General features: G+C 41.5%; 1 protein-coding gene and 1 pseudogene across 2 annotated transcripts; one reads left to right on the forward strand and one right to left on the reverse strand.

Moving 5' to 3' along the window:
* Nucleotides 1–2,803: 2,803 nt before the first annotated feature.
* dnajc12 (DnaJ (Hsp40) homolog, subfamily C, member 12) lies at nucleotides 2,804–10,880 on the forward strand. Of its 2 annotated transcripts, XM_036547065.1 has the most exons (5): nucleotides 2,804–2,971; nucleotides 8,600–8,678; nucleotides 9,085–9,224; nucleotides 10,439–10,586; nucleotides 10,761–10,880. In XM_036547065.1, the coding sequence occupies exons 1-5, from the start codon at nucleotides 2,894–2,896 to the stop codon at nucleotides 10,844–10,846; spliced, it is 531 nt and encodes a 176-aa protein (XP_036402958.1). In that variant the 5' UTR covers nucleotides 2,804–2,893; the 3' UTR covers nucleotides 10,847–10,880. The 2 variants fall into 2 exon arrangements, with proteins under 2 accessions (XP_036402958.1, XP_036402959.1); XM_036547066.1 differs by lacking the exon at nucleotides 10,439–10,586 and having other exon boundaries at nucleotides 10,761–10,877.
* A 5,942-nt stretch (nucleotides 10,881–16,822) lies between these two features.
* The window catches only part of LOC118789753, a 53,947-nt pseudogene continuing 43,019 nt past the window's right edge, over nucleotides 16,823–27,750 (reverse strand).

Here is a 27,750-nt window from a genome sequence, read left to right on the forward strand (position 1 = left end):
AAAGCTTAACATAACATTATGGACCAAAACAGCGACGTATCTGTCAGGTCACAGGCAAGGACTCAGGCGCGGACCACGAGAACTCCAGAAACCAGGCGTTTATAAACAGACTCGAAGAACAAACAGGCAGTCCAAAACAGGCAGGGTCAAAATACCAGGAAGGCAGTCCAAACACAGTCAGGAATCAAAGCCGGGGACAGGCAGGGTCAAACCAGGTAGTCAGGAAGATCAGGTGAACAGGGCAGGACAGCAGGCAGGAGCAAGGTCGAAGAGCAGGCAGAGTCGATTCGGGGAACAGCAATCAGGCAGAAAAACACGGCGGGAACGAGACAGGTAAAGGCACACTGCACGAACTGGCAACAAGACAGAGACAAGCAGGGTAGATATAGGGCTGGGCTGATGAGGAGATGGGAAGCAGGTGTGTAAGCAGGCAGGAGGGGATGATCGGGTGGGCGGAGACAGGGCGGAGAGTGGGGCAGGGCTAGAACACAAGGAAAACAAAAGCACATGGACAGGGAAAAACAAAACACAATAGCTAGGGGGCGGGAGCACTGACAGTATCAGGACTACACTTCTCTAACATGTTTCTGATCATGACCACGTTCAAGAACCAATACAACGAACCCATGGGTTAAATATAAATACTGAAGTTTTCCTCATAGGAACCCATTATAGAGACACTGCTTGCGGCTGGCCTACAGTTGGCCTATTGGGAATAGCTTAACGCAAATTTTCATGTTTAACTTGTTAGGACATCACTTGAGCTACAGCCTACACTGGGGTGGTGATCAGCAATGTGTAGGCCTACTGTTGCAATAAGGAACATTAAGGCTTTTCTGCCATTATAAGAAACAAGCTTAACGTGGCTTAATGTACCTATAAACATCGATCAAAGAAGACCAAATTTCTCTCACACATCTTTTGTCATAAACACTTTCACATATCAAAAAATCAAAAAACGAAATCCAAGGAATACGGTCGTTATCTTACGTTAAGCCTTTTTTTATGCCCGGTACTTAATAAAATCGGTGTATCACAGTTTGTTGTTTGTTTTATAGCTAGGCTACTTTTTCAGTGTACTGCAAGCTAACTTTAGCTAGCAAGATAGCTAGCTAGTTGATACACCTATCTAGTATCTACCTAGGTACACCTAGCAAGCTAATTTCTTCTTCGATAGAAATTGAAAAAAGCACAGTAAATTCCAAATGTTAATAAATGCTCACGCTATTACGATCATACAATCCAAAATGGTCTATACTTTAATTCTGTCAGACACAATTGTGTAGTCTTTTACATATAATATATAATAGGCCTACATATGTTTTTTTTTTTTTTATATATATTTGGCGGAAAAGCTGGCGCAATAATGTGCCGATCTCCATCAGATACATTAGCTTGGTAACTAATATTAAGTAGCCTACTCATTGTGTAGATTTGCCCCGTTTGTGTGCTGCGTAGCTATAACTGTGACAGTAGAGTGCGCTGTGGGCGTTCATTTTTCGCCTTAAGAATACGATAGGCCTGGCTTTTCCTGGGTTACGCCTTTACCAACAAAGCGATTGACCGTTTGGTGTAAAAGCGGGACTTCCGTTAATGCAACCGCTACACGGAGCGTTACGGCCAATGCCATTCATATTTCAAGGCGTGGTCTGTCTTCTCCTTTTTAATGTCTCTGACACACCTCTCACCCTCAATTTTCAATTTCAAATTTCAATTCCAAAGAGCTTTATTGGCATGACAAATATACACACAGGTACACATCTCTGTCTGTCGTGGAGCGCTCACAAATCGGAAATCTCATGGTACGCACTGTGCGTACAGCCGTACAGCCGCAGGCGCCCGTGGTCCAGCTAACCCTTGTGCTATTCTACAAACATTCATCTATAGGAGTTATTAAATAATAAATAAAAATTTTCCCTTGACTACATACGGATATATGACAATATTGAGTATGTTTAATTATGTAAAATGGTGATGCGTTGTTGAGTTTGAGTACCACAGAGAATTCAAAAGGGATTTTTCAAAAACAAGTTTTTCTTTGCAGTTCGCACACTCATAATGCAATATATATATGCATAGACACAGAAGAATAATTGTACTCGTAGTTGGGATGATGATTGTTCTATGAGCGCCGAGCGCAGACTCCTGATATCATGGGCAAAATTAATGGCATTTATCCGTCCGAGCTGCAAAGAATATTGCGCGGCATGACGACCAAACGTATGACTCGTATTACGGCGTAAGCGTGCTCAGAGTTCCAGCCCACTCGAGATAAACTCCCTCCCCTCACGGCGAGAGTGCCAGATTGGGTGGAGTAAAAAATGTGATAGAAGATGCCGATAGACAGGGCAGAAACAAGTTCTTCCCACTTCCACAGGCTGTTTGAATGAAATTGATGGGGATTATACTTTTAAATAGGCGATTCGTCTACAGCTGCGCTGCCGTTTCCCCACTTGCTCAGGTTTAATCCCTTAATAAAAGTAAGGCGTGGTACTTTCAAACCATATTCCAGCAGCACGGGTTGTGTCAAGAACAGACATTTTTAGTTAGCTGAATTCAGTAGATCAATAGTTCCATTGCCTATTGTAATGTATTGCCAAGAGGAAAAGCTCATCGTGTATGCAGTGGAAAGGTAAGTTGAATTAAATGCAGAAGATAAGTCGTACAACCTTAATTAAAGGAGTCGACTATTTCTATTGGAGTGCAAGGGGACTGGGACGATATCAGGACGCTAGTTTTAAATGGGGATTTAAACGAAGTTGTAAAATCCTGGCAACCCTGAGTTACTTAGTCTGGAATATATAACGTGAACGACAGTATACGAGTAATCGCTCTTGGTCGTTTTGTACTTCAGCTAATTGACGAGTGTTCTCCAAACTGACACTGTTTGCAGATGGACGCAATTTTAAATACTAAGATGGAGGACTTGGAGGACTATTATGGATTGCTGGGGTGTGATGAATTATCGTCGGTAAGATTCATGTCTTTAAGAGTAACGTTACAAAGGTAATTATGCGTGATGATGAGATACAGGCTTGCTAGCTGGCTGATCAGTAGATGAAAAAGATTACCAAATCTCTTAAACAAACATTTTGCAGTGCAGAGGCTAAACGATAGCGTGCGAGCGAGCAAAACAATTTGCTACGCGTCCCTCTGTAAAGCCTGGGTAGCAGTACAGACTACTGTAGTTTAGCTAGCAACCTTAACAGGCTAATCGTGAAAGGGGACCAGTGTCAAGCATAGATAATATGTTGGGTGTATTTTAATTTTGTCGGAACATTTAATTCCAAAACGACTTCGTAAGGCGTATGTGAAGATTTGTAGCTGCACTGATTTACCAAGTTGTTAGTCTGTCTACCTGTTAGCATGTTTCTGTAGCTGCGTCATAATTTTGACATTTGTTACGGAGATGCCTCAATCGCTAACTAGCTAGGTTAGCTAACTAACATTCATTAAGATGTCAAAGCTTGGTATACTGTACAATAAGAGCAATATTTCTGTGTATGGATATGATACAGCTACAAGTAGCCACCTTGATGTTATGTTCGATAGCTAGCTACCTCCGTCATTGTACTCAGTGAACGTAACTTGCATGGATCAACTTTTTAGTTAGAACTGGCATAATTCTTAGTCCTTGACAGTTTAAGTTTTATAGTGCTTGTGTGAGAACTCCATGGTGAATACCGTCTCCTCCATCCCCTCAAAAATCAAGTAGCAAATATAAATTAGCAAATATAAATCTTATGTTAAATCATCGATCCACGAAAATCTGTCAGTAGGCTGTCATGGTCGGAAGGGGAAACATCCCCAAATCGCACAAGAACTGAGTTACCTGGCCGCTATGCATGGTTAATATGATAGATTGATGATAACAGAAAGCATTTTAAAAGGGATGCAGCCAGCAGAGGGAGATCAGGAGAGGCGAGACATGCGAGAATTTGTTGAGACTGTGGATCAGCCGAGAAGCAGCATTTTGGATGAGCTCCAGGGGTCCAGTGCCATTCTGAGCAAGGACTTGAGTCCACTTTAGACCGGCAGCTGTTTGAGTGGCCTTTCACCTTTGTCTCTCAGGTCTTCTCCTTCCAGCATGTCTAACTCACTGTTTCAGGCCCCTCCCCAAGCCCCGCGTGTTGTCCTGTTCTTTTGCTGGGGCAGGGCAGTGACTTAGGGAGGGGTGATGGTACCTGCTTGGTGCTGTTACCTTTTTTACAGTGTCATGGTGAGGGTTTGTTTATTTGCAAAGAAAGTTTATTGGGCTTGAGATGGCAACAGACACAAACACTTCGGGTAAATATTGGACAACAGATCAAAAGATCATCCGTGTAGTGGCAGCCATAGCATGGAGTAGGACCAGAGATCTAAAGGCGTACAAAACTAATAGCTGAGTTTGAGATTAATAGCCCATTCGTTCAACAGAAGAAATTTAAAAATACATAAAACTAAAACTACACTATTTTCGAGGGGAATTTGATGAATTTAAGTGGGCCCTTCCTGCTTAATGAACTAAAGTGTGCATTCTTGTTTCTCCCCGTAGATCTTCCCACTTGTCACTATTATGTCATTTATCTGATGAACCATGTATGCACATACAATGTCATAAATTCAAACCGTCTCTTTCCTTGCCATAACATCAGCTTTATTCAGTATTCATTAATTTGGAAATGTAAGACAAAAGGATTTAATGTTTACATACTGTAGCACACTGTTTAAAGCATCTTCTTGTACATATTCATTTCTATACCTTGTACAGTGCATTCAGAAAGTATTCAGACCCCTTCACTTTTTTCACATTTTGGTATGTTGCAGCCTTATGCTAAAATCGTTTAAATTAATTTTTTCCTCATCAATCTACACTAAATACCCCATAATGACAAAGTGAAAGCAGAATTTTAGAATTTTTTGCAGATTTATTAAAAATAGGAAACTGAAATAGCACATTGACATAAGTATTCAGACCCTTTGCTATGATGCTTGAAATTTAGCTCAGGTGCATCCCATTTCTCTCGATCATCTTCAAGATGTTACTACACCTTGATTGGAGTCTACCTGTGGTGAATTCCATTGATTGGACATGATTTGGAAAGGCACATGCCTGTCTTTCTAAGGTCTCTCAGCCAACAGTGCATATCAGAGCAAAAACCAAGCCATGAGGTTGAAGGAACTGGCTGCAGAGCTCAGAGACAGGATTGTGTTGAGGCACAGATTTGAGGAAGGCTACAAAAAAAATTCTGCTGCATTGGTGGTTCCCGAGAGCACAGTGGCCTCCATAATTCTTAAATGGAAGAAGGTTGGAACGACTAGGATTCTTCCTAAAGCTGGCTGCCTGGCCAAACTGAGCAATCGGGGGAGAAGGGCCTTGGTAAGAGAGGTGACCAAGAACCCATTGGTCACTCTGACTGAGCTCCAGAGATCCTGTGTGGAGATGAGAGAAACTTCCAGAAGGACAACCATCACTGCAACACTCCACTGTTCTGGGTCTTATGGCAGAGTGGCCAGATGGAAGCCTCTCCTCAGTAAAGGCACATGAAAGCCCGCTTGGAGTTTGCAAAAAAGCACCTAAAGGACTCTCAGACTGTGAGAAACAAGATTCTCTGGTCTCTTGGCCTCAATTCTAAGTGTCATGTCTGGAGGAAACCAGGCACCGCTCATCACCTGCGCAATACCATCCCAACGGTGAAGCATGGTGGTGGCAGCATCCTGTTATGGGGGTGTTTTTCAGTGGCAGGGACTGGGAAACTGGTCAGGGTTGAGGGAAAGCTGAACGGAGCAAATTACAAAGATATCTTTCATGAAAACCTGGTCCAGAGTGCTCAGGACCTCAGACTGGGCTGAAGTTAGACCTTCCAATAGGGCAATGACCCTAAGCGCACAGCTAAGACAATGCAGGAGTGGCTCAGGGACAACTGTGAATGTCCCTGAGTGGCCCAGCCAGAGCCCGGACTTGAACCCAATTCAACATCTCTGGAGAGACCTGAAAATGGCTGTCCACCGACCTTCCCCATCCAGCCTGACAGAGCCTGAGAGGATCTGCAGAGAAGAATGGCAGAAAATCCCCAAATCCAGGTGTATAAAGCTTGTCTTCATATCCAAGAAGACTCGAGCCTCTAGATCACTGCCAGAGGTGCTTCAACTAAGTACTGAGTTAAGGGTCTGAATACTTATGTCAATGTGATATTTCAATTTTTTATTTTTAATAAATTTGCAAAAAATTTCTAAAATCCTGGTTTTGCTTTCATTATTGGGTACTGAGTGTAGATTGTTGTGGAAAAAAAATGAATGTAAACAATTTCAGCGTAAGGCTGCAACATAAGAAGATGTGAAAAATGTGAAGGGGTCTGAATACTTTCTGAATGCACTGTATGTATTGCTGTACACACTATGCAGTACTCTGGCTAGCAATTCAGTGTGAGGGGGAACAACATAATGTCAGAACCTCTGCTAATATGTAAATGTTAACAAAGAGATCAGATTGATTGTGTGATGCTGAAAGAGATCATGGCCACATATGCCTGCTTATTCCTCCAGCAATGGGAGAGGGGCTGGACTGCTGTTTCATAAGGAGATTGAATTATATGATTTTATTGCAATTTGAAAAGAGAATGTTTTATATTCTGTGACAGTTTCCACTGTTTCTACAATGATGTAAAACAGCACTACAATGTTATAAAATCAAATCATGCTTAATGTGACTGTTCCCTCTGTTTGTGACCTCAGGTGATGTAGTCCAGGGTGGGGTCTAGTAAGGGTAGTCTGTTTAACCGGGCTTTTAAGCTCAGTGTGGGGAGAGCTCTCATAAAGGCCACCTGTTACTCCTGCTTCCTTATGTGAATCTAAGTGTATGCTGCGTGCCTCGCAGCAGCGGTGTTAGCCAGTAGGGCTGGCAGGCAGCTGTAGTCTGCATTGTTGGTTTACAGTGGTATTGACCAGTAGGGTTGGCAGGCAGTTATTATCTGCAATGTTTGTTTACTTTGTTGTTTCTGTTGTCTCTCAGTGTGTGTCAGTTTTGTTTTGGGGCGTGTACTGAATACATTGACCACACAAGCACTTTAGCAATTTTGTTTATAAACCACCTCATCATTTTGGAAATATCCTGGTGACTGTCTGTTTCATGTGACCACAATATATCCTTTTCCCAGGGAGGGCTATCATTTTGACCTCATGTATGTACAATAATCCTCTGTGCTTTCTTCTCATTGGCTGCTGGTAGCCTGTGTCATCAAGTGGCTTCTTTTGGCTAACAATGAAAGTGATTATGAAAGTTTTGCCATGCTAGCAGCTTGTTTATAATTAGCAGACCCATTACAATAGCTGAACTCTTAAGCCAGTGTACAAAGTCACACAATATAGAAATGCTCCATAGCTCAGTTTGCCTGTCCAAATTTTCAACAGTAATAGCCATTATCAGGGCTAAAATCAAATCATTTTGTGTTACAGTTGTGTATTACCCAGATTTTAAAACTTATGTGGTGTGTCAGGCCTAACTCGAGTGAATGTCAGACAACTCTTATAACTCATCAGCTGTACTGGCCATACACATGCCTGTGATTTTAAAAAATCATGGTCCTTTAAGCATCAGTGGCATGCTAAGTGAGGGGGAGTCATGACCCCCATTGGATTCACAAAGAAATCAGTGAGAGTTTTGAGTAAAATTGGAAAACAAAAATATTTACCATGGAGTGACATGTGATTATTGGGTAGAGTACAATAGATAAACTTGATTATCAGTTTATTGACAGTCATGGCTTCACCTCAATCAATCAAATTGCATTTGATGCAGCACATTTTAACAACTGAATTATCACAGTGGTGGTAATGTGTAGATTGGTTTTTATGCATATAAGCTCTTATTATTTCAGTTGCTGTCTGTAAACTCATTTTGCCAGCCACAGTAGCAAGGTAGTGGCAGCAATTTCAGTTTCAGAAATATTTGTCAGGATATATAAAAATACTGTTGGATAAATTTTAAGATGGTAACTGATAAGAAAGTGATAGTTATTTTAAGTCTCAATCATTTTCCTGTTCACCTGTTATGCATTTGAACAAAAAGTACTGACAAAGTACAAAAGGAACAATTGGAAATATCAGGTAAAAACTGTTCATAACTTATACTGTAACTGTACATAAAGTTGATACAGCCTTGTGTCAGTGCATCTGGATTTAAGACTGGCAAAGATAGGCATGATTCAGTTAAACATTGTCTTCCTCTTACACATGTATAGCAATTGGATTAATGGGGGGAAAAACGACATCCATTTCAAGTTATATGAATTCTGTGATTAAAAGTGATGTGTAATGCATGACATAATATTACCTTGAGGGTGCTCTTGAGCAAGGACTGTTTATGTTGTCCTTTCATTAGAAGCATCACCAGTGGAACTGCAATGCATATTTGGCCATCACCCCCTGTGAAGTTTTGAATAAATCAATGTACAAATGCAAACAAATATAAATCATTGTTTGTAAAAAATATGACTTTCTGTAATATGTAATGTAATGATATCAAGTATCATATTTTTAAAACACTATAAGCAGAAAACATAGCTAGGGCTGTTATGTTTCTTGTTCTTATTCCTATGGTTTGTTTCATTTTGTTTTACAGGCTGAACAGATTCTGGCTGAGTATAAGCTAAGAGCCCTGGAGTGCCATCCAGATAAGCACCCTGATAACCCCAAAGCAGGTCATTATGTATATTTATTATTTCTTGTGAACATAATGTTTTAACAAATGTGCATGGTAAAAACTGTATCTGATTATTTACACACTGACTCATCCTAAGCAGTGGTTCTTTCTTCTTAATGCTAAATAAAATTTGCTGTTGTACAACTATTAGGCCTAACTTCAACCTCTGAAGCACCCAGCTGAATTAAAGTGAAAATCTGTGAGACGTTATCTAATTCAGTACATTTCTACGGTTCAAGTTCAGATGGGTTCAGCTGGGATTTTATTTTCATCCAGGTGCTACCACTGATTCTGAAACATTGTGTCTTACTCTGGGGCACTTTATGGAGGGAGTGTTGCTTTATACATGTGAAATATTATCTTCTGGAGTCTCAAATAACAGTGGTCCTTTTATTTTGTTTTAGTGGAAGACTTCCAGAAATTACAAGAAGCCAAACACATTTTGACCAATGAAAACAGCAGGAAAAGTTATGACTTTTGGAGACGCAGTAAAGTGACAGTACCTTTTCGTGACTGGCAAGCCCTCAGTGACTCGGTCAAAACTGTAAGTCATTTAATTGTACATCAGTTATAATCAGCTGGCCATTTTTTAGTCAAGTGACTATTGCCATGTTCCTGTGATATTTCCAACCCATTTAGCATGAATGCCTCAACTCTATTTGGAAATCCTGAAATTCTCTGACTTGAATTTTGCACTGATACAATATATAGGAATTTATCACCCAATTTCTCCCTTCCATTAATTACAACTTTTTAAACCAGAGACACTTCATTCTTACTGGTAAACATTAAAAGTGAATTAACAGTGGAGGTATGCATGTGTAAAGTGTGTTTCAAATTAATAATGAACCTTCTTTACCTGCATAATTGGCAGTGTCACAGCTCTGCTGATGGGACAGGATTTAAAAGGACCCTGCTGACTGAGCTCATGGCTGCAGTCTTATTTAAAGTAACATACTTTCCTTCAAAAAAGCTTTCTGATTTGGAGAAAAAGCCCCATAGCCATCATCTTTCTGATGCTTTGAGTGACATCTCACTGAGAATGGTGGAATTTAAGTCATTGAAATTGATCTCGTGCTTTTGAATGTAGTTGAACATGAATGAAACACACTTGTAACATATTCCCAAATACATTTATTGTATTCATGCATGTCACATAAACAGAAAGATGAAGCTGCATAGGGGAAAGTAAGAAACCAAATTTATATTAATATTATCACTTGCTGGCCAATAGAAGGATGGAATGGAAGCATTAATTATCATCATGGTCATTCCTGGCTAGCTATGTAAGGACACCTATGTTTACATTTACATTTATTTATTTAGCATTTATTTATTTAACCGACTTACAAAAGTGCATACAGCAAGTATAGCGACAGTACGGGGACAGGATGTGTACAGTTCCACAATGAGACAGTTCTCAGCTGAGAGCAAGGTCTGTTTGAGGACACAGTACTATTAGATTTGTACAATTACAGCCTATAGGGCAACTAATACGATACACTTTCAAACGGCAAACTTCAACAACTTCAAACGGCGCAATGAGCGTCAGGGTAAAGGCGGCAACAAGAAACAATTTAAAAAGCACACTTTAAAGAGCACAGCAATTTACGAAAGCACTGATTGGGGGGGGGGGGGGGGCAATGGAGCAATGGCTCCATTCAACCTTTCTTCTGAACACTGATAGGGATGGGTATCAATGGATTATACTGATAAATATGTGAACATGCAGAATGAATGCGATATCACATTTTTCAGTCCATGCATTGGGCTGTTAGAACAAAGAAGGAACCGATGCTGGAGGGATCAAAGGACACATTCCCATGCAGCCGTCAGCATGCAGTCAGGCAGACTGAGGAGGACTCTTCGGCTCAGTCACAGTGCCCTCTCACACCACACTCTCATAGTGAGTAGTTTAACACACTGAGAAGGATTGTAAGGATTACGATCACCGATTGTAACTGTATCTATTTAATATGTCATACCTTGTAATTGATTTTGTGTTTATAATGTTCAGTAATATGTGAGCTTCTACATGAGCTCAGTTTTTTTGTAACCTGTCTTCCTCCTCTCCCCCAAGGTGAGAAGTACTGCCATCTGCATTTCCGGTGGTCAGCTGATACTCCATCTGCCCTTTTGAAGAAATTCAGAAATTATGAAATATGATACACTGCCAAGATTAAAAATATATTATTTTTCTGTGTTATTAGGTCTTGTAGACATTATGTGTCACTCTAGAGTGAACCTTTCCTCTCAGTTTTTGTGATCAAATTCAAAATCAAGTTAATTTAATTAAATTCATTTTTGAGTTTGGTTTGCTAATAGACTTCAGTTGCTATTTCAAGTGGTAGACCTATTTTGTACTCTTACAACAGCATATTTAAATAAATGAAACGTATATAATGGGTTGAATGCTGTCATAGCAAGCAGCTACAAGATTGAGCCTCTGTTACCACATGTAGCAACACATGACTCAGAAGGTAAGAGGCAACTCCCTCACAGGTACATCAAGGCCATAATATTACGTTTTTTGACCTGCTGTTTGTGGATACATATATAAATACCAAAATATAAACACACTGCAGCAGTAGTAGTTTACAATGTAAACTCCACCACAGCAGCCTTCTTTAGCCTGCTTTAGATAATGGAAGTGAATTTTGCTTGTTTCTTTTTGTTTGGTGTGCTGTATTCCTGCAAAAAAAAGCTTAACGTGTCAAATGGAATCTGCTTTATTCAGTGTATTCTAAAGTAGTCCCTCAGAAGGTGGCAAGTGTAAAGACGTCTAGGTCTCTCTTTAGGTGTTACTGTGTTAAAGCCATTGTGAAGATACCATATTACTTTGTTTACCGAGTAATATTTGATTCAACAAGTCTGTATAATTTAATAACGTTCATGTGAATCAGTGCAGTGCTTTCCCCTGCCATTCACCATATCTGGTAAATATAATTTCCTTGCATACATAAATTATTACATTTCTGCATAATATTCTTACAATGTGTTCTGTATGTGACAAGTACCATTCAGTGACAAAAATTTATAGTAGTTTGTGGTTTAAAAATTCTTGGAAACTCTTGTGGAAATACTGAAGTGATAAGTGATTATTTATTGCAAATAAGAGTGCCTGCTGAATACATCAAAACAATAACAGGTGTCAGGATACTCAAGCAAGAATCTCTCAGCCCCTGGATCTTGGGGTCTGTTTTGTGCTCTGATTCCTGGATAAATAAAAGCTTTTGGGGAGTTTGCTAGTCCTTCATTATAGTTTATTTACTTGTATCCAGTGTTAGGTTTCAGAACTCTACTGCTCCTCCTTTATAGTGGTTTTAGTGGTACAGAGAGTAAGAAGGTGAACACTGTTTCTGAGTAACACTGTTTAACAAGGTATCCAGTGACTATCAAGGACAACATGGATAAAGCTACATAAGGCAAGTAGAAATGTTACTGATTTAATAAATTCTCTCTTTCTGTGAAGTGACTTCATGCTGTATTTGTAACACTGTAATTGTAGCAGTATGTGAAATATAACTGTAGACTATATGTGAACAATCCTTATTCACAGCAGTATGCCACACTATAGCAGTGAGCTACAATACTGACTATAATTAGGTCCCTTGCAGTGAAATATTTTGCTTACTCTGTTTTTATAAACTTTTATAAACTAATGGGTTTATAAAGCTCATGTATCCATTTCTCCTTGCTCAGTAACCACCGTTTCCCAGAGACCATTGCCATTCTTACTTTAAACGTTTATCATGCTAGTGTGACTAATGTTGCTTGACAGAGACATTTTTATCAGGGAGTGGTGTTTACCAGTCTTAAAGCTAACATACCAATATGGCTGAATATTAACTTCTTAAAGCATTAGATTAGGAGCAGAAGTGTGGCATAGTGGTATTTAGCAGGGCTCATAACTGAAAGGTTGCAGGTTCAATTCCTTGGTGTATGTAAGATTGTAACTGATGTACGTCTCTCTGGATAAGAGCATCTGTCAAATGACAATAATGTAATATCATTAAAATTCTCCCAAGAATGTGGATTATCATTGAATATTAAAGTTTCTGTGGATTGTGCACACGTTTCCAGTAAGGATGCCTCATTTCCCAAAACTATGAACAGAAAACACAAAACAACAAACATTCTATGGAACCTCAGAGAACTCCATCAAAACGAAACAAACGTTTAAAAAAGTCTCTCAGAATGAAACTTTGCATCCCAATGACACAAAAGCCAGCAAATGAAGGCTTTTTGGCACACTGATTTGGTATTTGCTGTGACACTTTAGCTATCCTGGGTTCCTTCACACAACATGTAGACCACTTGGCAGACTGCTGAACATTCAAACTTAAGATGTCTGAGATGTCAGACAATCCAAATCACCTTTTTGCAGAAAGGGAGGGACCAGTAGGCCTACTGTATTGTCTGAATGAATCAGTGACTGGACAAATCTTCATATTGAAATGAACAAAATAATTCAGTTCAGTAAAAAGCGTCAAAATGCCCATCACTAAGTGTGACGTGGAAAGCAACAGCATCGAAACTTCATTGAGTCAGTCAAGAGAAAAGATAAACTGTTCCTTTATGTTATATTTATCATGAATGCAGCTGTGAGAAATACCATTATGAACATACTAGCTCATTTGAAACATTTCTGCAATTAACGGAAATTAAATTGTGGTGCACTCATCGCCACATTGTCTGGTCAGCTTTTCAGTTTAGTGTTGATAATGGCGACAGCTATATATAGTCGTTTGATTTATGCTGGGGGCTGCACATTGTGGAATCTAGCGTTGCTAACAAACGGCATTAAATCCACTGGGGAAGTAAATTGAACATTTCACTTATATTCCGAAAATCAACAGCCCTACAACCATTCAGTTTGGGAAAAGCAACGGTTCTGTTCATGGTACAAATAATTTGAAATTGAAACTGTTCCGTTTGCACTGATGAAAATGCAAACTTGTAGTGATATCTTGTTTCCAAATACAGGCCAAGAGCAAATTTCAGCAATTTGTTGCTTGTCATGGGCAGAGCTGGTGTATAATTTGATGGTGAACTTCGCCACATTTAAGCACCCACTGAAATTGCCAGAGCCGGTTTGTTATATATAAAATAATAAATCATATAAAAATTTTGGCTACAGTCGTCCCCTACTACAAGAAGAATACCCTCGTTTCAAGTATTGTATGTAGAATAACATTAATCCGACACATTGTTTCCCGCATCAGTTTTAAACACATTATGAAACAAAACATGTCCTACAGGTACTGAATATTTCCTGCCTGTAATGATAACAGTAACTTTTTTTGTCCACTACATAACAAAATCCTTGAACTTTGAAGGTTTATTAACTATGCGGCTGCTGTGTGTTGTAGAAGGCAGTACCCGCACTGGGGAAGAAGACCTGGAAGTATCACAGTTCCCAGTATCTGCATGGCTTTGGGAAACTGCCCGCTGCTGAGGCACCTGCCTTGGAGCATCCACTCCAGGATGGCGTTCTGGCATTACATGTGGTAAAGCTGGGGGGTGGTATGGCAGAGCTCCAGACAGTGCGGTAAGGGTGGGTGAACTTCGGGTGTTCACCCCCGAATCCTCATCTTGCTGTGGTGGCACTGGAGGGTCAGGAAAACGAGGGAAAGAACCCTTGAATGCCCTCAGTCGTTTGTGATGAACCACCCATTTTCTGGAATGCTCCTGCTGTGGATCTGTAATCTCATATGTCACACCAGGACTCTGGTCTTTGTCCATTCTCCTCGACGAAACGAAAAATGGTCCCTTCCATCTGGGTGCAAGTTTGTTTGAGTGCTGAGCTGGATCATCCAGGAGCACCAGATCCCCTACATCATGTGGACGGAACACCATCTTTTTGTCATAATGATACTTCTGTTGCAGTTTCACATGAGCAGACTGTTTGGCTGCACTGTTGAAAGCATGTGTGAGACTGGTCAGATCAGTAGCATATGCTGCTAGGGTATCCACGGTTGCCGATGTAACTCCTGGACCACAGTTTATCAAGATATCCACTGGAAGATAACCGCCTCTTCCATGAGCAAGGAAGAAGGGTGCTGGAGTGGACACTGGAATTATATGCAAGCTCGACTTGCGGAAGATACCATTCTCTGCCACTCTGATAGATGTACTTTGCAGGCTGATCTTTAAGTGTCCTGTTCAGTCGCTTGACCATGCTGTCTGACTGAGCATGATAGGGTGAGGTTCGAGTTTTCACAAGTCCTAGCAAACTGCAAAGCTGTTTAATAAGATCAGACTCAAACTGTCTACCCTGATCAGTATATATCAGGGGTATATGGATAGACTCTGGGATTCCGTGCTGTTGGACATACTCCTCAAAAATGCACCGAGCTACACTGGTAGCACGCTGATCTTTCAATGGGAAGAGGTTGACATAGCATGTAAAATAGTCCATCACAACAAGAACATATCTATTCCCTTGTGAGGTAACCGGTAATTTTCTGGAAAGGCCGGATAGCATGAATGGACTGCAGTGGGGCTCTCTCATTTGGAATTTGAGACCCACGTGTTTGGCATAGCAGGAACTGAGTACAAAACTTGTAAATGTCACGAGACATTATAAGGCCAGTAACAAATTCTACGAGCTCTTTTCAAAGTCTGCTCAGGACCTAAATGTCCACTGAATATATTCCCATGCAGAGCCTCCAAAGCTGTAGGAATAAGCGCCTCAAAGAGAACTACCTGGTAAGAAGGCTGTGTCTGTGAGGAAAATTTCACTTTTCTACAGAGAATTCCATTCTGGATAGTCAATCTAGGAGACTCATGCCAAAGTTTACTCAAAGTTGCAGAGAAATATTTGAGGTGGCCAAGAGGTGGTCAGTGCTTTTCAGCATCTATCCATGACATGACTGTTTTAAGACATGTGTCCTCCTGTTGCTCTTTGTAGGTCATCAAGGTCAATGGACAATGTTGGACTGGTGTCAGGGACAACTGCATTCTGAACAGTTTGCTGTTCCTTGCTTACAGTGTGCAATGACATGCCTTGGCTTGGCTTGGTGATTAAGCACTGAATTACTTTCCAGCTGCTACTGTGACATGGCCGCTGGGACATAGCGTCTGCATTAGCATGCTGTCTGTGTATAATGGTGTAATCATAAACATCCAGCTCAAGGATCCAGTGAACTCATCTCCCTGTCGGGTCATTGTCCACCCAAGTTTTTCTGAGACTCAACAAAGGTTTGTGATCTGTTATCACTTTAAATGAACTTCCGGAAAGAAAATGTTTAAAATGTCACACAGACCAGACCATGGCCCATAGCTTGCGGTCATACGTCGCCCATTTTCTTCCATGAAAGAAGCATGCTAGTGTTGGGAGTGGACAGAATGCCCAACACCGCCCTAACCGGTTTGTTCCCTCCTAGGGATCCGCCTGCCACAAGATGATGAAAATAAGATGAAAGATGAAAATAATTAAACACAAATTCATAAAAACATAGAGACGTTGTTACGTTTCCCACCCACAGCTGTTCTCCTTCCCCCACCCTGCTACCCACTTGCATCCTCCTCTCCCGGGACCCAGATGAGCAGGTACGCAACCCCACACACGACAAACCCACACACCACACAATACTCTTCTGCACACGTGCCGCACTGCAGTACACTCCATGATCTGGCGCCCCCGCCACCCGGGCATGGGGAGAGAGAGGACCACTGTTTCCTATGCCTTGGGGAAGTCCTACCACCGCGGGGGAGGCTCCACACATGCACACACATGCGCATGCACACCACGTGAGACACACACAGAACAAAACAGAAAAATAAGGAGGGAAGTAGCCCGGCCCACGCCACCATGCTGGGCCTCGCCTACATCCCAAAATAAAAAAATAAAGAAACGCAAAAAGACAAAGCCCTCTGTGTCGCTCCTGTGGACCGGCTGGCAGCTCTGGTGGCGACCCACGTCATCATCTCGCTAGCAGCTTGTGCCGGCTCCAGGGTCACACTGAGGGAAACACAGTTCGGCAGCCAGTCCACCCTCTTCCCTCTCCACCTCGTGCCGGGGACTCACGCACACAGTTGGCCGGTTCGCAGTATCACCTCCCTCTCAACCGGGGGAACCACCTCCCGGGCACGCACTTTCACGGGGTGGGGGCTCTCCTTGGTCCTGGCCGTATCCTTCTACCTCAGGGACTCGCTATGTACACTCTTCTGGTTGCCACTCTTCTTGGAGCCGCCTAAAATCACGCACAAAGACAACCTCACATCAACGCACGCCAAAAGAAGAAAAAGAAATTAACTAATCAAATTACTCCAAAATCTGCCCCGGGTCGCGACTCTTGGAGCTCAAACCAAAAACAAACAAATGAAACAAACTGAAAATAACTAACTCAAAATCCGCCGTGCTGCCACATTTAACAAAAACTAACCAAATAATAATTCCCATTGTAAAATCCTGTGTAACTGGCCTCCATCAGCGTCTTTGCCCTGCTGCTCCCACTCACCTGCCTAAATAGTCCTGGCGTCCCCTTAACCAGGTAGGCAGCAGGTGCGGAGCACGCACCAGGCAGCGAACCCTGTCAGACAAACAATAATTCGATAATTGAATTAGCCCTGCCACACGCCCGAGCCCCCTCGCTCTCCCAGGGAGTACAGTGCGAAGGATTACTGCTGTCAGGAGAAATTCCTGACACTAGCACAACTTTTTCAGCTTCTCCTCAACTTTGTACCCCAGGCCTGGAAGGAAACCACCATCATTCCCCTCCCTAAGAAGTCACATGCCAAGGAGGTGAAAGACTACAGGCCTGTGGCACTAACATTTGTGCTCTACAAGTGCATGGAGAGAGTGGTCTGCTAGCAGCTCTCCCGGGCAGTGGAGGACAAGCTCAACCCACTGCAGTTCGCCTCCAAGGTAAGGTGTGGAGTTGAGGATGCCAGCCTCACCCTACTAGACAAAGCTGCAAAGCACCTGGACTTGCCACACCCCTACATCAGGATTTTATTCATAGATTTCTCCTCTGCTTTTCATATGGTGAACACAAACATCCTTTTAAAGTGTCTGGAAGACCTATGAGTGCACCAAACCCTGATTTTATGGATTAAAAGCTTTTTACAGCACCAACCACAGCATGCGCTGGTAAATGGTTTTAAATCAGGGAATGTTAATTTGAGTTAAATACAGGACTCCCTCAGGGCTGTGTTTTATCACCAATTTTCTTTTCCATTTACTCCAACAAAATAACCTGCAACAGCAACAATCTGGCACTCATCAAATATGCAGTTGACACAGCTCTGGTGGGGTGTGTGAAGGACAGTCAGACACTGGACAATTATTTTAACTTTGTACACTTCCGCACAGCCTGGATTGAGCAGAGGTCCCTGGAGCTTAATATCAGCAAAACTAAAGAACTGTGCTGTGGTGCTGATAACACTCACCCACTTTTTAAACCAATACAGCTTAAGGGAGAGGTGGTTGAGCAGGTGGGCTCTTTTAAATACCTAGGCACAGAGATCAACCCTCATCTCACCTTTGCCAAGCACGCAGACTGTTTTTAAAAAGGCTCAACAATGCCTAGGCCTTCTACGGAAGCTAAGGAGCTTTAATATTAGCAAGGACATTTTAACAGTTGTGTACAAATCACTCCTTGAATCTGTGCTCACCTTCAACATCTCATCCTGGTTCAATTCTCCTTCAGTTAAATGCAAAAACAGGCTTTCAAGGATCACAAACCAAGCTAGCAAGATAACAGGCACACAGCAAGCACCTCTTTCAGAACTGTACACACTGGCTGTCAAAAGGAAAGCCCCCCTCATTACCTTTCCCACCCCCTCCATAACTCCTTTCAGCCACTCCCATCAGTGAGAGGGTACACAGTACCTTTGGTAAAAAAGAACATTTACGAGAAGACACTTATCCCAACTGCTATTAGCATTTTAAACAAGCAGCCAAGATGAACTTTTAAGTCCCAGTTTTTACTGCTTTCTTTACTGCTCTTTACTTTCTTTACCTTTGCAAAACAAGATCTTGTCAATGGTGCAAAATTTTGGTATGAAAATGTGCAAAGCATAAATGTAGATTGGCAATGGGTTTTAAGAGGACTCTACAGTTATTTAAAAAAATGTAACACACAGTGTAAAAATCTAAATGAACACAAAGCCAACCAGAGATTCACAACACTACTACTAAGATACTCAGACCTATGAATAGTGCCAAGTTACTTAAAGTAATTCCATTAAATAGTAGCATTGTCTTCATTGCATTTCCTTAAATGATGCCCCCATCATATAATTGGTCATAGCTCTCAAACTATTGGAGGTCACGCTGTGTAGTTTTCTGTGCACATATATTACAGCCTGCAGAACATCTTACCAAGCAAATCCATACACCTTCACAGTTATGGCAGGGACAGGAATATCTGTGGGTACTAGTAAACCTGCAAAGGTGTCACTCTGGGTATCATTAAAGCTACACTGGTGTGTCTCTGTGTGTATTAATAAACCTACACAAGTGTGAGCAGGGATAGGACTACCTGTGGGTATCAGAAAATCAGTGCGACAGGAATATCTGTGGGTATTCCTCACCTGCAACTGCTCCTTTAGTTTAAGGATGAAGCGCCCTGCCCCCTTTCACCTGCAGTACACCTGGTACACACACTCATGGTCAGAGAGAACACGCTGGGAGTGCTTGGCTGTGGCCTTCGTGCTTAGTCTCTGAGTGTCTCCTCTATGAGTGCATAGTCGCTGGGTGCGGGGCTGCTGGAAGCGCTGCCCAAGTGCTTGGCTGTGTTCAGCATCTACAGCACAGAAGGAATGCACTTTTAACAAGCTACCACTCAATTCCCATTTATGCACTCAATTGCGATAGCCACAGCACTCTTTAGACATTCCTCTATTGACTACAACATGGCAAAGAACATTGGTCAATTTGAATCTATTCTCACTGCATTATATACATTTAGGTGGTAAAATAGTAATCCAAATATAAAGAATATCCATTGTGATATCAATGGAAATACATACATACTGTAAACTGTGCCCTCCTTATTTTGTCTTACCCTTCCAGTAAATAGGAAAAAACAAATGAACAGAATGTTATACTGCTATATTAACAGCATAATATAGCAAATTCAGAATCACAAATACTGAGCTTTAATACAGAAAACTTCAGTGTCACCTTTGTCCACATCCCTGTAGTTAACATTGTCAATCTTCCTCTTGCATGGACTACGCTGAGAAGTCTTATTTTTTTGGTTCTGGCACTTCTGAGGGACATTTTTGACATTGAAAAACAGCATTCCTTTTGCACTAGTTTGAATGGCTTCCTGTGATTGCTTTACTTTTTTTTTTTTTTTTTTTTGCCAACATTCTTTTTATTGTTTTCACAACACAAAAAAAATACAGTTACATGTATTGAACAAACATATCAACCCCACCCCACCTTCCCAGTTGTTCCAATTATTGGTTGGGGGTCCAAATAATTATAGTCCATTAAATAGGAGAAAAGGATAAAAAACAAAGCATTCCTGCAGAATTGAGTATTGCAGAGGGCCACTATTCACACTTCTCCAGGATCTTCCATCACAAGTCCGATCCTGATATATAAGAAATGAAGGGGCCCCAGATGTGATGAAAATTATGTTCTTGATGTTTTAATGTGTAGGTGATTTTCTCTAAAGGGAGAGTGGTAGATAGCTCTGATAGCCACTTGTTGATTCCTGGTCTTCTGGTGTTTTTCCAGGATAGGGCTATTACTCTCTTTGCAATTAATATGCTTAAATGTATAAATGATTGTTGATTTTTTTTAATTTTCAAGTTCTCTGGGTGCAAACCCAATATAAACAGCTGTGGGATTAAGGGTACTTGAACCTGTAAAATATTCTGAATGTATTGTTTCACTTCTTGCCAGAATTTTTGTATTTCTGTACATTGCCAAATACAATGGAAAAATGTACCCTTTTCCCTCTCACATTTAGTACAAATATCAGGAATAGCACTATTATATTTGTTTAGCTTTTCTGGAGTTACATACGATCGCATCAACCAATTATATTGCAGTAATTTCAGGCTGGTGTTAGTAGTTCTTGATTGTGCTTTAGTACATGCCTCTTCCCACTCTACCACTGAGATGTCCTCTTGTAGATCCTCTCTCCATGCCCCCAGTCGTTCTACAGACGTTTCTGTACATCCATTCACCAGGCATTTATACATTTTGGAAATCAAACCTCTTCCTAAACAATTCGTGTTCATTAGTTTCTCTATAACAGACATTTCAGGAATGTCTAATATTTGATTTTGTTGGGTTCTAATGAAATTTCTCAACTGCAGATATTTGAAAAAATGATTACGGGGTATATTAAATTTATCAACTATTTCTTCGAATGTCATCAACACCTTTTGCGCATTGTACAGATCTCCTATTTTCTCCAGCCCCTTCATAACCCAAGATTTAAATCCCCCGTCTGCTTTTCCTGGTGGGAAGAAGTCATTCCTCCATATTGGGCTGAAGACAGAGAGAGAGGGCGTTTCTCTGAGATATTTTTTAACTTGATGCCACACTACAATCATGTTTTTCACAATAGGATTTTTTGTATTCTTTTTAAGGATTTTAGTGCTTGCTGAGTACAGGTATGTAGGGAGGGGCAGACTTAGCTGGAGTTCCTCCATTTCTTTCCAGAGAGGGGCATCTCTTTCCGTGAAATAGAACAGCAATGTTCTCAATTGTGCTGCCCAATAGTACCAGAGTGGGTTGGGACATTTAAGGCCCCCTCTGTCAAAGGGTAGGTACAGTAGTGACAGTCGTGTCCGGGGACGTCTATTATTCCACAAAAATCTGATAAACAATCTTTTTAGTTGAGTGAACAGGTTACTTGGAGGAGGAAGTGGGAGATTTTGAAATAGATATAATAGTTTAGGCAGTATATTCATTTTAAGGACATTTATTTTACCTATTAGTGATATTGGTATATGTGTCCATCTATCTAGTGATTTTGAAATTTCATCCATTAATGGTTCATAATTACATGCTATAATATGTTTAAGTTGTGGTACAATTTGGATACCCAGGTATGTGAAGCAATCCACAATTTTAAATTGAGTGGCTATTTTAGGAGGGTTTTTACTTTCTAATTGATTTAGGAACATAATTGATGATTTTGATTTGTTTAATTTATATCCTGAGATTTTTCCAAATATATTGATGAGTTCTAATAATTCAGGAATGGATATTTCCATCTTTTTCAGAAAAATTATTATATCATCCGCAAATAGAGCTAGGCGATGATCCTGTTGCCCAACTATTATGCCTGTTATGTTTTGGTGCGTTCTTACAGCTATTGCCAGTGGTTCTATAGCCATAATAAACAGCAAAGGGGATAAGGGATCTCCTTGCCTACATCCTCTTTGTATTTTAAAAGATTTGGATATATTACGATTAGTCATGATTTCAGCATATGGTTCTGTATAAAGTAGTTTTATCCACTTATTAAAGTTTTCTCCAAAACCGAAACGTGTAAGGATCTCAAACAAATAAGGCCATTCCACTCTGTCAAATGCTTTTTCCGCGTCTAATGACAGTAATGCTGTATCTGTTGTGCCCTTTTCCTCTATCAGTATATTTAGGATTCTCCTAACATTATGGAAGCCTTGCCTACCTTGTACAAAGCCATTTTGGTCTTTGTCAATAATATTTGGAATAATTTTCTCAAGTCTCTTGGCTATTATCTTACTCAGAATTTTTAAATCCACATTTAAAAGACTTATTGGCCTAAAATTTTCACAGTTATTATTTGGTTTGCCAGGTTTTGGCAATAAAGTAATTAAAGCTCCTCTTAAGGATGTTGGAAGGATTCCATTACGAAAAGATTCCATGAACATTTCTAATAGTGGTGGCATAACTTTATGTTTAAACATTTTATAAACTTCAATGGGTATCCCATCTGGCCCAGGGGTTTTCCCTCCTTTGATACTGTCAATGGCAACAGATAATTCCATTAAAGTTATATCTTTCTCTAGTTCTTCTTTAATTGCTTCCGATATCCTGGGAATATGAATGTGGTCCAGGAAATTACTTAATTCAGATGTGTTTAGACCTATTTCTGAAGTATAAAGCTTTTCAAAAAAATTCTTGAAGGTTTCATTTATTTCAATTGGGTCCACAATAGTCTCATTATTACCGTTTTGAAATGAAGTTATAAGTCTTTCATTCTGCATTTGTTTGATGCGCCATGCCAGCACCCTACCGGGTTTTTCACCTTGGTCATAGAATGTTTGTTTAAGTCGTAGTAGACCTGATAAAGCTTTTGTTGAAGATATTTCATTATATTTCGCTCTTAGTAGAAGTAGTTCTTGGTGAGTAACTTGAGAGCCTGATTGGTAGTACTCTTCTTCTAATTTCTTTATTTTTGTCTCTAATGATTTTGTATTCCTATAAGTTTCTTTGGCTTTGGAGCTAGTGATATTAATTATTTGTCCCCTAATATATGCCTTAAACGCTTCCCATCTGGTACTTCCTGAGGTCTCTGTTGTATTTGTTTCAAAATAGAATTTAATCTGTTCATCAAGAAAGGTAACAAAGCCTGTATCCGCCAACCATTTTGTTTTAAATCTCCATCTAGGAGTATCACCAGTCAATTTGGGATCATAGTAGACTAAAGAGTTTGGGGCGTGATCTGACAGGAGTATGGCATCATAGGAAACCTTCTTTATTTTACATTTTAGTATTGCTGAAACCAGAAAAAAGTCTATGCGGGAATATGACTGATGTGTACTAGAAAAGCATGAATATTTTTTATCATTGGGATTATCTTCCCTCCACACATCAATCAAATTCATTTCTTTCATGAAATGGTGAATGACACTCCTGCTTCCTGAATGTGATCGATCTGTTTCTGAACTTTTGTCTTTCCGTGGATCTAAAGTGCAGTTGAAGTCGCCCGCCATAATGCAAACACCAGGTAAAGAAGCAATAATAAGAAATAGGTCTTGGAAAAATTTTGGCTCATCTGTATTTGGGGCATAAATATTTACCAAAATTAATTGTTCCCTGAGAATTTTCCCTTGAATAATCAAATAACGTCCTGCCTTGTCCACTTTTTTTTTTACTTACTTTTTTTTACACTTACTTTTTTTTTTTACAAATATTTTTAATTGTTAAAAACATTAACGTGCTATGCTATGTGTGCTATGAGGAGCTTTGTTCATAGAGGCTTCATTAACTGAGGTATACTTGCACCTCATTGCAGTATTCCATGAAATTACATACGCCCAGCTTCTCAGTAATGTATTCTGCATGAATGATGAGGATCGTGGCAATTGGAAGTATTTTTGTTTTTGTGGAAGTGTGGCTCTCTCACCTGTGGGACAGTCAGGCTACCTGCAGGACAGTATGGCTCTCTCGCCTGTGGGACAGTGAGGCTACTTGTGGGACAGTATGGCTCTCTCACCTGTGGGACAATGCTGCTTTCTCATCTGTGGGACAGTGCGGCTTTCTCACTTGCAGGACAGTATGGCTTTCTTATCTGCCGGAGAGTGCTGCTTTCTCACCTGCAGGACAGTGTGGCTTTTTTACCTGTGGGACAGTGCGACTCTCTCACCTGTGGGACAGTGCAGCTTTCTCACCTGCTGAATGACCTCCTGGGCGGTGCTGTAGTGTAGGGCCTTGATGACGGTGTGCTGCTGTTCTGGGGATACCTCGTGCACATGGACGAAGAAGGTGTCCGCCTCCGCTTGACTGCTCTCCTCCTCCACTTCCTTTATCCCTGAGTGCTGCTTATTCAGGCTCTGTCAAAATTCACACTCCTATAAAAGGGCATCTGGAGACCTTCCCTGGGAAAATTAAATGGTAAATGGACTGCATTTATATAGCGCTTTTCTACTCATTTGAGTACTCAAAGCACTTTACAGTTATATGCCTCACATCTACCTACCAGTGGCAGAGGCTGCTATACAGGCTTACCAACTGGCCACTGGGAGCTGTTGGGGGTTCAGTGTCTTGCTCAAGGACACTTCGACACTCTGCCAGGATGAGCCAGATTCAAACCAGGGACCTTCCAATCCCCAGTCGACTGCTCTACCTCCTGAGCCACTGTCGCCCCCAAGGAATGAAAACTCAAAGCCCTGCATTCTGTTATCCCAGAAATACATAACATGCATAGTGTACCCTGTCTTTGTTCAGACGGACTGTTCAGCAGATACTGGAGTTATGAGAACCTCTGCCAATGCATAGTGTGGAGGTGTGGATGTACTTCTTCTCTCGTTCTCAGGCAGAGTCTTCCAATGTACCCCTGGTCTGGGACCCAGCCACTCAAAACCTGGAGAACCTCCTCCTCTGGGCCAAGCACACGCTGGAGACTGGACCTCCTCGCACCACTCCTTTCTCTGCACATGGACACCCTCTCCTCCAGAAGGAAGTAGTCAGAGGTGGAGGCCTTGGAAGGGGAGAGCAGCTGCAGACAAGATGAAGAGCAGGAATAATCATAATAGCACCACCAGTAGCAGCAGAAGCCCACTCACACAAGCATGCTCACTGCTCTCCATAAGGGAAGAGAGAAACTGTGGTTGATAATAAGGGTCAAAACATTACCAGAGGAGTGGGAAACAGCTTTCTGTATTAAATGGACTGCATTTATATAGCGCTTTTCTACTCATTTGAGTACTCAAAGCACTTTACAGTTATATGCCTCACATCTACCTACCAGTGGCAGAGGCTGCTATACAGGCTTACCAACTGGCCACTGGGAGCTGTTGGGGGTTCAGTGTCTTGCTCAAGGACACTTCAACACTCTGCCAGGATAAGCCAGATTCGAACCAGGGACCTTCCAATCCCTAGTCGACTGCTCTATCTCCTGAGCCACTGTCAGGAGTGGGAAGTAGCTCTCTCTGTTAGGATTGGAGTGGGAAACAGCTCTCTGTATCAGGAAAGGAGTGGAAAGTAGCTCTCTCCATTAGGATCGGAGTGGGAAACAGCTCTCTGTTTTAGGGTAGGAGTGGGAGCAGAGGAGTATTAGGGTGTATCTACAGTTCTGTGCTTTCTACTGTTTCCTTGGCAGTGCATTCTGGTGTGACCGTACCATGGTCAAGAGTTGTGTGGCTGTGGTCTTCTCTGTCACACACACCACAGTAAAAGGGCTCTGTCCCTGGGACTCCATGCACGATCACTGTGTGCTTAACCGCAGCCCGCCGGTCCTCTGTACTCAACAACTGAGCAGAGAAAGTATCAACTAAATTTCTGTACAAGACTGGGTTTCCATGGACTACAAGGAGAGAAAGAGCTCAGTAAAACAGAACCAGTGACCTCCCTTCACAATGCAACTTTGCAGCACATAGACTTTTAACATCACAGAATTGACTCCATCAAAGGCAATGACATGGTGCAGATGGGACTGTCACTGATGAAAGCAGAATAAATATGAACTACAAACAGAACAGACACCATGTTAAGTTTAATACAGCAATTGTCTAGTGAAGGTTAATTGTACAATTTAGCACAAATATATATATATATATATATATATATATATATATATATAGAAGCAGATGGGCTGATGGGCTCCCCCTCTGAGCCGGGTTCTGCTCAAGGTTTCTTCCCGATAGGGAGTTTTTCCTTGCCACTGTTGCCTTAGGCTTGGGATCTCAGGCCTGGGAACAATGTAAAGCTGCTTTGTGACAACTTGTGTTGTAAAAAGCGCTATACAAATAAAAATGAATTAAACTGAATTGAATATATATACTGTATATATATATATATATATATATATATATATATATATATATCCCTGACTGCTGAAGCAACAAAAATGAAAAAATGACCCTGCCACTAATGCGGCTATAGAGCCTTCATGGTTTTAGAGTTTCAGGGACTCTACAGTGAATCTAATTATTTCACAGTTGCATGTATCATAAGTCAAGAAGTTATTAAGAGAGAGTAGATGTCAGGGCTCCGCCCCCCTAGCTGTGGTGTTTTTGTTTTTCCCTGTCCATGTGCTTTTTGTTTTTCCTTGTGTTCCAGCCCCGCCCCGCTCCCCGCCTGGTCCCCGCCCACCTGATTGCCCCATTACCTTCACCTGCCTGCCTGCTCACCTGCATCCCATCTCCTCATCAGCCCAGCCCTATTTCTACCCTGCTTGTTCCTGTCTTGTTTGCCAGTTCGTCTCAGTGTTGTCATACCTGTTTCGTTCCCGCAGTTTTTTGGATGTCTGATTTCTCCGTGTTTGACTCTGCCTGCCCTTCGTCTTCATTTTCTGCCTGCCGATTTGTCCCGTTGCCTGATCGTTTGCCTGCCCGGTTCCTGACCCTGCCTGCTTCTGTTACCGACCCTGCTTTTGTCCACGGACTGCCTTCCGGTTTTCGACCCTGCCTGCTTTTGTTTCGCAACTTGCCTGCCGTCATTAATAAACCCGCCTGGAACCTGAAGCTCTCTTGGTCTGCGACTGAGCCCTTGCCTGAGCCCTTACAGTAGATGACTTCTGATGCTGAGAAAAAAATGTTCAACATGTCTGGCAGTCATCCAAGCCTGTCACTCAGGATACAGCTGACTCATATGGACGTCTTGTCTAGACCAGTATTCAATATGACGCTCACAAAAATGTTTTGGAACTAATTTCATAGACAAAACAAATTTCAGAATGTACTTCACTGGTTCAATGGTGCACACACCTAGAGTGTGAACCTAGAGGCCTGGCTCAGATCATCTTCTGAACACCAGTCTATTTAGAACAATATCATGTGCGGTTAGTCTCCCAGGCCACTCCTTGAATCTGCTCTGACTGTGATGCCCACCTGCTTTTAGTGCAATGAGGGGAATGATCCTTTGGGCAGTGATCTGTGAGCTGTTGTTCTCTACTACCGCAATGCGAAGGAATGCCATGTCCTCCAGATACACCCGGAAGAAGAACTGCTCGCCTCACATTGGGTTGAGGGTGTTGCGGTGGATGGGTTTGGGGCGGAAGTGACAGGTGTCTGCCGGCATGCCCAGAACATCAACCTCCACACAGGGGCTGCCAGTGCCACACCCAGGACACACATTCTGACCCGAGATGATCTGAAATCAACCAACATCCTTCCATTACACTATCTTACTGGATTATATTTAGTGAAAGATGTGTGCCAAAGAC

The sequence above is a fragment of the Megalops cyprinoides genome, chromosome 15 (genome assembly GCF_013368585.1).
Source record: "Megalops cyprinoides isolate fMegCyp1 chromosome 15, fMegCyp1.pri, whole genome shotgun sequence".
Lineage (NCBI taxonomy): Eukaryota > Metazoa > Chordata > Actinopteri > Elopiformes > Megalopidae > Megalops > Megalops cyprinoides.

Bases quoted from the DNA above. Each gene is read 5' to 3' on its own strand.
- dnajc12 (XM_036547065.1), top strand. From the start codon at position 2,894: ATGGACGCAATTTTAAATACTAAGATGGAGGACTTGGAGGACTATTAT. The intron at 8,679-9,084 runs GTCATTATGTAT...ATTTTGTTTTAG, and splicing joins CCCTGATAACCCCAAAGCAG to TGGAAGACTTCCAGAAATTA. The intron at 10,587-10,760 runs GTGAGTAGTTTA...CTCTCCCCCAAG, and splicing joins TCTCACACCACACTCTCATA to GTGAGAAGTACTGCCATCTG.